Source organism: Aquarana catesbeiana, linkage group LG01, assembly GCF_042186555.1.
Source record: "Aquarana catesbeiana isolate 2022-GZ linkage group LG01, ASM4218655v1, whole genome shotgun sequence".
In the NCBI taxonomy this organism is placed as follows: Eukaryota; Metazoa; Chordata; class Amphibia; order Anura; family Ranidae; genus Aquarana; species Aquarana catesbeiana.
The window spans coordinates 217,051,732-217,063,744 of NC_133324.1; the positions used below are offsets into that span (position 1 = coordinate 217,051,732).

General features: G+C 37.5%; 1 protein-coding gene across 1 annotated transcript in view; it reads right to left on the reverse strand.

The window, feature by feature from the left end:
• Positions 1 to 12,013, reverse strand: part of FBN2 (fibrillin 2) — a 320,766-nt gene that overhangs the window by 165,327 nt on the left and 143,426 nt on the right. Inside the window, exons 8-11 of the mRNA XM_073625060.1 lie at positions 11,016 to 11,141; positions 3,677 to 3,829; positions 2,985 to 3,188; positions 719 to 856 (exon numbers count right to left, since the gene is read on the reverse strand). Of these exons, the coding sequence (XP_073481161.1) occupies positions 719 to 856; positions 2,985 to 3,188; positions 3,677 to 3,829; positions 11,016 to 11,141 (621 nt within the window). The remainder of the gene's footprint in view (positions 1 to 718; positions 857 to 2,984; positions 3,189 to 3,676; positions 3,830 to 11,015; positions 11,142 to 12,013) is intronic.

The window sequence follows — 12,013 nt, forward strand, 5'->3', positions numbered from 1 at the left end:
ACTGGTCATTGTTTACAGATTACACAGCTGTTGAAAATGTATATATAGTTTTCACTACAAGTATTTCTGCAATATTTTAAAAAAGAATATTTTAAATATTTTAATATTTTAGGTTGGCAGTTTAGGCCCCTTTCACACTGGGGTGGGGGCGGCATCAGCGGTAAAGCGCCGCTATTGTTAGCGGCGCTTTACCGTCGGTATTCGGCCGCTAGCGGGGGCAGTTTTACCCCCGCTAGCGGCCGAGAAAGGGTTAAAAACTACCACGGTATAGCCGCGGTGCCCCATTGATTTCAATGGGCAGGAGCGGTGAAGAAGCGGTACACACACCGCTCCTTCACCGCTCCAAAGATGCTGCTAGCAGGACTTTTTTTACCATCCTGCTAGCGCACCGCTCCAGTGTGAAAGCCCCTCGGGGCTTTCACACTGTAGACAAAGCAGCGGCACTTTCAGGTTAGTTTGCAGGCGCCTCAGTGTGAAAGGGCTCTTAGTGAGTTTTCCTTTACCACCCGCTACAAGGGAGAATTCATACGAGCACATTACCACTACATTGACTGATTGTACAAGGCATTTGTAACAATTCATATCGGCAGTTATTTCTAAAAAGACTGCCATTAGTTACAGTTAGTAGGGATTCACTGCTGCGAAAATATTTTACTGAGGAAAAAGCCAGTTGAGTAGACTCCATCCTCTAATAAAGCCCAGTATAGTGCATACATACCATTACATTCTGTGGGAGTATCTTGCTTATATCCCATGTTGCATTCACATCGGTAACTGTTAAGGTTAGGTATACACCGTCCATTTAAGCAAAGATTTGGGTATTGCTTGCATATATCTATTGTCTGATTTAATGTTGCTATGATAAAAATAGAAAATATTTAATTACTGATTTGTTAATAGCATATTTCACATAAAAGTGAACATGACATTAATTATAGTGTTATCATTTTATAATACTATCTTTTTTCATTTGTGTTAGTATTATCAGTATTAATTGTTATATTCAGTGATATATATAGTACTTCAGATAGTTATACCTCAAATTATAAATTAAAGAAAAGATACAAAATGAATGTACCATTAAAAGATACTTCTATTGAGACAATACGAAGGCTTCCATTGGGGAAATATTAATTCTCTGGCTGTCATATCGATTCAAAGGTTTCATTACTTTCCTATTTGTCTACCTGGAATAAGTATGCAAATTAGGAGTTTGATTTCACATGAAGCCATGGGGCCAATTGAAACAGCTACCTTGGAAGGCACTCAGAAAGGCATAGTGAGATGGGGGGGGGGGGGGGGGGGGGACGTCACTGAGGCCAGAGTATCCATATAAGACACTTCATCCTCAGTGTAGCTCAATAATGCTGAGCCTACTAAAATTACAGGCTCAGAGTTACTGAGCTGCCTGCCTGGCCAATGCCTCTGTTGCACAGGCAGTCGCAGCACCCAAGTCCCCAAGTGACTAGGAACTTGTTGAAAGTGAAGATTCAGTGTTGCTGAGCACAGCACTGTAGGTGTATCAGAAAGCTTCTGAATGGTCAGTAAACTCTGTTGTGATGCTAAGTCTGCTTTTTTTATGGGCTCAGCATCACTGATCACACAAACAGCTTTACTGCCGAAGGCAACCTTCTTTGCCATAGGATGGAAACATTTGTCCCCACATTGGTCCTGGTTCCAGGTGAGTGTCTTAAAATACTAAAGTCAGACAGCCAGGCAGTTAGAATTTCCAGAAGGTAGTCAGCTATGGCAGCCACAGGATTTTACTCAGTACAGGTTTTCCTCAAATCTCAAAAGGGCACATGTTAGCATTACCAAATCACATTATTATTTGGAGTAAATTGTACCTCTTGTTTGTTATAACCTGTTATGTACCTCTTGTTTGCTATAAATTATAAAACATGCTTTTCCCCAGCATTAAACTTAGAACAAGCCTCTAGTCTCTGATAACCAAGTATTACAAATTCTAGTGTTCTTAGCAGTTTTATAAAAGGATCAAGTAGCCCACCGTTATGTACACAGTCAAGTACAAACTATGATATAAAACAGTTTTTTTTTTATACACATTCAGAAGATTATTTGCATTATTTATCTGTAAGGAACATTTAAGAGTACGTCATTCCCCTATTGTACAATTTTAAAAAAGTTTAGTAAGAATCCCTATGCTAATAAACTGAATTTATATTCCTAATTATCAGTCAGAGCCATTATAGTGCACTAAACCTATTAGCACAGACTGGTCTATGTAAGTAAATCCTTATCATGGACACATTAGTAAGACATCTTTGCTGAGCTTTGTTGATCTCTTAATAATAACTTGCAATGGGCCAGGCAAGATGCATATAAAGTCAGATTAGGGTAAGGGTATTGCTTTGATATTGTAAGTGTTAGTCAGTACTGCAATCGATATTTTTACATTTTATATCATATAAAATAAGTACTAACTATGCCAAGCCTCTTATAGATTACAAATGTTGGTGCATATTAGATTGTATAGCGCAATTATAGATAATGATAACTAACTGAAGACATATAGAGGTGTGAGAGTTTTGACTTTCTTTTCACTTGCACGGTAAGGAGTACAATTACTAACTCTTTTAAACACAATACTTCTTAGTAGACTACTAATCATCACCAGAAGTACCAATCATCATTATCAGAAGTAAAAGTTAAGCAGCCTTAATGTAAACATTTTAAATTGCTACCACATCTTACACAATTGGCTCACTGCACTCAGTGTGTGCACATTTAAAAATAATTAAAGTGTTATTACTTAGAAAAGTGTAATTAGCGATCATACACATGTTATCAATATTAGTGATAATAAGAAATAGTATAACATTAATGATAATAATTTCTTTGTTCACAATCTCTATAAATGACATAAGGATAGAGACATTTCATCTCCCCATAACATTTACATTTAAACTAGAATGACCACACAGAATTTCTGAATTCATATTTAGAACCAAACAGTAACTCACCAACACCTCTTCCTGCTCCTGTTCCAGTACCAGTTCCATCAATTCCTGTTCCACCTACACTGGGATGAAAACCATTTCTACCTGGTAAAGGAGGGATATATCCATTTCCACCAGGTCCAAACACATTTGGTCCAAATACTCCTGGGCCATCTATTCTGGGACCCCCAAATGGAACCCCATCAATGCAAAGCCTCCGATATTCATCTGAAAAAAAAATGACTGGGTGTTTTAGTGTTTTTAAACCAAGGAAGGTTCAACTTTCTTTTAGAAAAAAAAAGCAAAAACCCTTTACTGCCATATGTGTGGCTCTGGTCTTAATATTCCTAAAGATTAATTATTTTGAAATGTGTCCTTGGACAGTTCAACCACTCAATGATTTTTTTTTTTTTAGTTTTGTTTTTAGCCAACGTAGTGCCAACCAAACAAATGTATTGATGGCACTAAAATAAAAACCATTAAGTCCAGCCAATCCACAAAAAATAAGCACAACTAGTTTGTGAGGATATACTTTACCAGTGGGGACATTTTCCCATTATGAAGGTTACTTTACAAGTAGACTTTCTGAATAAAAGTGGCTTGCATTTTTTACCCCTGGTTTACTAGATTACTATGAAATAGGTAAAATTATTTATTAAAGAAAGAAGAAAACCCAAGCAGAAAGAAAACAAATAGCTTCAGAATTTGTTACTGACCTGAACCTCTGACTGGACACAGTTCAGGAATGGATCCCAAAGCCCAACATCGTCCTGCTTCACAGCAGCATTGCATTTTGGTAAATCTGCCTGACAGCTCCTGTGCACAATGTCCATTTACAAGACTGGAGTAGCATGTACCTGACCTCTGATCTATGCAAAAACAAAACACAGCATATACTTAATTACAAATCACACATCTTCATATGGATGACTCATTCTAATGTTCCAGCAGTTTCATCATTACTATCAGCAGTAAGTGGACCAGGTCAAGATTGGGATTCCAGCTACAATACCTTGATTTACCAATTGATTATCATGAAAAGATGTAAGTTACTGGGGTACACATTATCATAATTCAACACAGTAATGAGGTCAGGAATATGTCACTTAACCACTTCGGCCCCGGAAGATTTTACCCCCTTCCTGACCAAAGCACTTTTTACAATTTGGCACTGCATCGTTTTTAACTGACAATTGTGCGGTCGTTTAACGCTGTACCCAAATTTGCACCCTTTTCCCCCAAAAAATAGAGCTTTCTTTTGGTGGTATTTGATCACCTCTGAGGTTTTTATTTTTTGCGCTATAAACAAAAAAAGAGCGACAATTTTGAAAAAAAAAAACAATATTTTTCACTTTTTGCTATAATAATATCCCCAAAAATCTTTATCAGTTTAGGCCAATATATATTCTTCTATATATTTTTGGTAAAAAAAAATCACAATAAGCGTGTATTGATTGGTTTGCGCAAAAGTTATAGTGTTTACAAACTATGGGAAAGATTTATGGCATTTTTATGGCATTTTTATTATTATTATTTTTTTTTACTAGTAATGGCGGTGATCTGCAATTTTTAGCAGTACTGAGACATTGCAACGGACAGATCAGAGACTTTTGACACATTTTTGGGACCATTGCCATTTATACAGCGATCAGTGCTATAAAAATGCACTGATTACTGTGTAAATGTCACTGGCAGGGAAGGGGTTAACACTAGGGACGATCAAGGGGTTAATTGTGTGTTCCCTCAGTGTGTTCTAACTGTGGGGGGATAGGATTGACTAGGAGAGGAGACATATCATTTTTCCTACTTAGTAGGAACAAATAATATGGCTCCTCTTCCCTGACAGCACAGGGAATTGTGTGTTTACACACACAAATCCCTGTGCTGGCTGTCGTGCATGCGATCTCGTGTGGCCGGTGGTGCATGTGCCCTCTGGTGGCCGCTAAAGGAATGGAAGTACCCGTACGGGATTTCGCCCAGGGGAGCCATTCTGCCACAGTATATCTGCGTGAGCCGGTCGGGAACCGGTTAAAGGAAGCTAAAATATTCATACAGTTTGTATTTCCACAGATAACACCTACTTCAAAACCAAATAGCCTGTTCACTCTGCAAGGGAAGTTACAGTTTGCAAAAAATCTGCCCCAGAATTAAGTGAATGTAGTGAAGTTTCACTCTTCAAAGAATACCCAATCATGAAAAAAATAAAACAGCATTTTTGCATGCACATGGTCAGATGATAAATTCTGCACAGCTTTACTAAGCTCTGGATATTCCCTTACAAAGTGAAAAGCCTATCTGCATTTAGCATATAAACCCCAAAACGTATGTGAGGGAAGTAAAGGTTAGTCTCCCCAGTCAGACAAAGACAGCATGAAAAAGGGATTTTAAGCATTCCCTAAAACAAATTTGATTTTAAACATACTTTAAACCCTATACAATATATATGGCAGTTACAGCTGTCCAACACCTTTTAGGTTGCTGTAAAAACAAGTTTGTTATACTGCTGTCATGTCATTATATTAACATAGTAATTAAGAATGATAAGAATTCTACTAATAGAATAATAATATTTTGTTTGGCACGTGGTGGCCTAGTGATTAGTACTGAAAATTGTAGTGCTGCTGTGTTCCATTCACACAAGTACTCCATCTACATAGGGTTTAATGCTTGTAATGGATTATTCTTCTCATCTAAAAACATACCAATAAGTGAGTTCACGTCCTCCCAAACTGGCTATGAGTGACAAAAGGCTAAACTAGTAAGGTCCACCAGGGCAGGGATAAATTATCCATGTTTCCTGTATTCCTATGGAATATTTATCTGCTATATAAATTAAGTAGAATTAAATATAAAAGGACACCTTTAGACATTGGAGCTTACTCCCTTCCGTCTGGATTTCGCCCTCAACATTCCACAGAAACTGCTCTCATAAAACTAACAAATGATCTACTAACTCTCAAAACTAAGGGACGCGATTCTGTTCTCCTACTCCTGGACCTCTCTGATGCCTTCGATACGGTTGACCACCCCCTCCTCCTCAAAAAACTCCACGCCTTTGGTCTCCCTGACTGTACTCTTCGCTGGTTCTCTACTTACTTATCCGACCGGACCTTTAGCGTTACTTACAATGCTACTTCCTCCTCTCCTCTTCCTTTCTCTGTTGGGGTCCCCCAAGATTCTGTTCTTGGACCTCTCCTATTTTCAATCTACACCTGTTCCCTGGGTCAGCTGATAGCCTCCCAAGGCTTCCAATATGGTCTGTATGCTGACGACACTCAAATCTATTTTCTCTACCCCTCAACTCACTCCTTCAGTTTCTTCACGTATCACTAATTTACTATCAGATATATCAGTCTGGATGTCGCACCACTTCCTCAAACTTAATCTATTCAAAACCGAATGTATCATTTTTCCTCCCCCACGTGCCTCTTCCTCTGATCTCTCTGTAAAATCGATATCAGCCCATCCCCACATGACAAGGTCCTAGGAGTAGTCCTGGACTCTGAACTCTCCTTTAACCACTTCAAAACCGGCCACTGTATATAAACGTCCTGTACTTGGGGGGGATATCTGAATGATGCCTGTAGCTACAGACATCATTCAGATATCATTATTTTCAGCCGGCGATTCTGTGCACGATAAGAATGATCATAGCGGCAGTTCCGCCGCTTGATCGTTCTTATAGGCGACGGGAGGGGACACCCCCCCTCCCGCCGCCATCCGGTGCTTCTCTGGGCTCTCCCGTGCCATCGGGAGCCCGGAGAATGAATCGGCCGGCGCCGGATGAGGACGATAAGAGATTTCTGGTGACCAGATGGTCACCAGTCATCTTTATGACCGTCGGAGGCCCGGGCGCGATGTTATGACGTCACGCCAGGGTACCCGGAAATAACCGAAACCGCGATCGTGGTTGTCAGCATGAGATCGGTAAAAAATGTTTTTCCGATCTCATGCTTTCCAGCCTGGAGGAGAGATGTGGGGTCTTATTGACCCCGCATCTCTCCATAAAAAGGATCTGTCACATAGATTCCTATTACAAGGGATGTTTACATTCCTTGTAATAGGAATAAAAGTAATCAAAAAAAAAGTGTAAAAATAAAAAAAATTAAGTAAAATAAAAAATAAAATAAAAAAAAAAAAAAAATTTTAAAACTCCCCTGTCCCCGGTAGCTCGCGCTCAGAAGCGAACGTACACGTAAGTCCCGCCCACATATGTAAACGCCGCTCAAACCACACATGTGAGGCATCGCCGCGTGCGTTGGAGCATGTACAACAATTCTAGCACTAGACCTCCTCTGTAACGCTAAACTGGTAACCTGTAAAATGTTTTAAAGCGTCGCCTATGGAAATTTTTAAGTTATGAAGTTTGGTGCCATTCTATAATTGTGCGCAATTTTAAAGCATGACATGTCAGGTGTCTATTTACTCGGCGTAACATCATTTTTCACATTATACAAAAAAATTGGGCTAACTTTACTGTTTTGTTATTTTTTAATTCATGAAACCGTTTTTTTTCCAAAAAAAGAAAAAAGGCGTTTAAAAAATTATTGCGCAAATACTGTGCAAGATAAAAAGTTGCAATGAGCACCATTTTATTCCCTAGGGTGTCTGCTAAAAAAACATATATAATGTTTGGGGGTTCTGAGTAATTTTCTAGCAAAAAAATTATGATTTTTACATGTAGGAGAGAAGTGTCAGAATTGGCCCGGTATTGAGGTGGTTAAGCTCCACGTCCAATCACTGTCCAAATCTTGCCGCCTCAACCTCCGCAACATCTCCAAAATACGCCCCTTTCTAACCAATGGCACAACAAAGCTGATAATTTACTCCCTGGTCATCTCTCGCCTTGATTACTGCAACTCCCTCCTCACTGGCTTACCTCTGCATACTCTATCCCCCCTTCAGTCCATCATGAATGCTGCTGCTAGACTCATCCACCTTACCAACGGCTCTGTCTCTGCTACTCCTCTCTGTCAATCCCTCTACTGGCTTCCGCTCACCCAATGAATTAAATTCAAAATACTAACAACTACCTACAAAGCCATCCAAAACTCTGCCTCCAGCTACATCCCTGACCTAGTCTCAAAATACCAACCTACTCATTCTTTTCGTTCTTCTCAAGACCTCCTGCTCTCTAGCTCTCTCATCACCTCCTCCCATGCTCGTCTCCAGGACTTTTCCAGAGCCTCTCCAAGCTTATGGAACTCCTTACCCCAGTCTGTTCATCTGTCTCCTACTCTATTAGCTTTCAGGCGATCCCTGAAAACCCTCCTCTTCAGAGAAGCCTATCCTACCCAGACCTAATAACTGTATTTTAATTTTGTCCTGTGGATCTGATCATCTCCCACAGCTACTACTCTTTGTTCTACTTGACCCTCCCTTCTAGATTGTAAGCTCTAACAAGCAGGTCCCTCTGATCCCTCCTGTATTAAATTGTATTGTAATTGTACTGTCTTCCCCGATGTTGTAAAGCACTGAGCAAACTGTTGTGGCTATATAAACCCTGTATAATAATAATAATAATAATATAATACTCATTTGATATTTATAGCTTAACTCAAAAGTAGGCAAAAGCTAGTAGTGTATAGCCTATATGGATCATTATTATTATTATTGTTATGATATATTGCCTGGCCTAGCAGTTGTAGGGCATTACACAGTACAAAAATACTTTTCTTTCTTTAACTACTAACCTGCTGATGCACTTAAGAAAAAAATATGTGATTTCATTAACATGGAATTCATTTACCATTTTTTCTCACATTAATGTATGAATTTTCACATTAATGTAAGATAATTTGAACTATAGAACCAACTATACCAAAAAGCCATACAGCCAAAATGACAAAGTACAGTTAGGCATATTTTAAACCAAGTGAAGTAATAAAGGGTTTGCCTGCACTTTTTAGATTGCTTTATATAAATCCCAGTGTCAGTATATACTAACATATCTTGGCTTCAGAGATCTCCATCTGTCAGCACAGGGACACCACAAACAAAGGTGGATGTTAATCTTCAGCATCTGAACCCTTGCATACTACAAACTCTTTCTGGTTTACATCCAAACCAAACCCATTAGATGAGAGTGAGCTTTCAACAGAGTAGTGTGTAACAGCAGCCCCCGGCCAAACAAATACAACCAAGGCAAAAAAATAATGATTCTTGCTCTTGTTTCTCAATCCCTTTGACCTAATTAGTAATAAAAAATATCAGGGTTCATTCAAAATGTTCCTTTAAGTTGTTTATACACGTTTAATGCACTTGTATATTGGATAAATCATGAAGAATGAGGATATTCTCATCTGTGGAACCTCAAGTGACCTGAACAGTGATGAAGTACAGGGAAACAATGCAAGGTTTATCTAAGGACACAATGTGATAAGTAGACATAAACAGTTTATAAGTTACTATACATATAGGATATGTCTAGTTCAGGATTTCAAAATTAAGGATTACTCAGAGACAATAGATTTATCATGTGAAAAAAATGCTTGTATGTGTCTGTAATTGCAATTACTGCAGTATATTTCATACACCTTAAGTATATTAAATAATTTCATAGTAAATATTCTTCTCTAAAGAATTTATATTTATAAAGTCCTGTCACAAAAAAAAGCAGCCATTCTCCCACTCCCAAAGGCACAGTAGTTCTTGAATTAAGGAGCTTTTATTCACAGGTATATTAATCTAGATGATAGATTTACTGACACATTTCATTTAACCTGGCAAGACTTCCCTCCATATAAACTGTAGTTTACTTCTACACTTGCCAATGTGTTACTGAGGCTATTCAAATATTTACCAAAACTCTGAAGAGTTAACCACACTATCAACATTGTTGATATGTCTCAGGTTTTTTTATTCACTATTGTTTAATTAAAGATTTTTTTTTAGCAAAAAAATATATGTATAAAATGAAAAGTGAGGACTAATGGATGGTTATAATTAAATTAGTTATTAACAGAAAACCATGGCAAAACACAATAGAATAGCTTCAAAAAGTCCCCCAAAATGGGACAATATAGGGATAATTTGTTTTTAGTATGTTTTTAGCACATATCACTTATTTGATATTCAATAACGGCCTATCACATTTATATGTTTATTAATTATCCAGTCAGCAGGGTGGGAGGTTGATCTTAGCGCACTAATACATTTGATTTTCACTTTTAGATACAGTGTCAGAACACTATTAGTTTGGTTGCAGCTTATATCATTTAGTTATTTCTCACTATTTACATCACTTTAACTATTCATATCAGCGCTTTAGTATCTATTTATAAAAACTACAAAATATTGTGTTGTTTTCAAAATTGTCACTCTTTTTTTGTTTATATCGCAAAAAATAAAAACCGCAGAGGTGATCAAATACCACCAAAAGAAAGCTCTATTTGTTAGGAAGTGGTTAAGACACTTCAAAACCCTAATTTACATAGTAAACATGTTCATACATGGGCAGCTCTTGATGCTGTGTTCATTTACCAAGTGAGAGCATAAAATGCTACCATAGTCATGATAATGTCCAACTAGGTGATCCACTGGCAGAGGATTATGCCAATGTCTCTAGTATTTGCCTATGGGGCTCAAAGATGACCTCATACACAGAAAGTAATTGGCAAGCATGGTAGATAATGTCCTTATTAGTTAGTATTTTGATCAAGCATTGTGGATTTTTTGAAGCCTGTTCTGTAACAGTGTCAGTTGTTTATAGATGACATAAGAACTGTCATATCCAGTTCCTTTCCATTAAGGTCATCCATATAAACCACCTGCTATGTCTAAGCTAAAAACTGTGCATTGAAGGGTTTAACCCTGAAGCAATAACAAAGAATTACAAGTGCAGACAGTGACTTGTGGCAAACCCATGGTGTTATGATCTAGACATGCAAATGTCTGATTACCAATTTAATTGAAGATCTATCCATGTATGACAAAACTAGGGCATGAAATAACTTTTACATGAACCATTTGAATTTTGTAAGAAGTAAATACAGATCAGTTACCACTTTTACTTTATCCTTACTGTAAAAAAGTATAATATACTATCTTTCTTACCAATACAGTGTAAGCCATCAACAGATGTGAGATATCCACGAGGACAAATGCAATAATAGCTACCAATTGTGTTGGAACATTCTCCTCCATTACAAATACCAGGGATAGTGCTGCATTCATCAATGTCTGTTGGGTTAAAGAAGACATATGGTTACATGGGATTCATTATGTCTTTGAAATATTCAGCAAAATAACATAATTTATACACATAAAATGATACAACTACATATAATAGAAGTACTAGGGCTTTGTTTTTTTTATGCAAACACAACTGCCTCTGTTATTTCTTTAAAGAGAAACTCTGGCAAAGTTGTTTAGCTCTTGATATGTTAACTGATGTTGTTTAAGTTGATAGCAAATTAGGTATTCACCTAATCCATATAATTAGAATATGCTGTTTTTACCCTGCTCCTCTAAAGATGATCTCCATATAAATCAGAATATTGGGTCTGAGGGAGGTAAGTGTACAACTGTCAATTGCATTTACCTCTGTTGTTGTACCCCTGTTGATGGTTCTGTAAAATTCAGCTCACAGCAGCCTGTCCTGCTTAGTTTTAGTTTTACAAAACTACTGTTCTTTTTATTAGACTATTTATAATTAGTATGGGCTTTCCCTTACTTCAAAATGATCAGCCCTTTTCGTTGCAATTATATAAATTTCAAAAATCAAAAGGTATTTGAAATCAATATTTTTGGATGCTCTAGGGAGTGGTTAAAACGCATATCAGGTTTTTTTGCTATCTCTTTGGAGAGATTTTACACCACTTCCTGTCCTGAAAATACAACAGTAAGACTGGGCTAGTGTCCCCACTAGAAGATTTTACCTCTAATTCCTGATACAGGTACAAAATGTTGGATTTCCATTCACTAAATTTGTATCTGTTTTTAAACTATTTAGAATTTTTACAACAACCAGAATTGTCAGAGTCATCATTCCATGGCATACATTGTGGCTGATCTTGGATGAATATAATATTAACAAGTAAATGTAGAGGGTA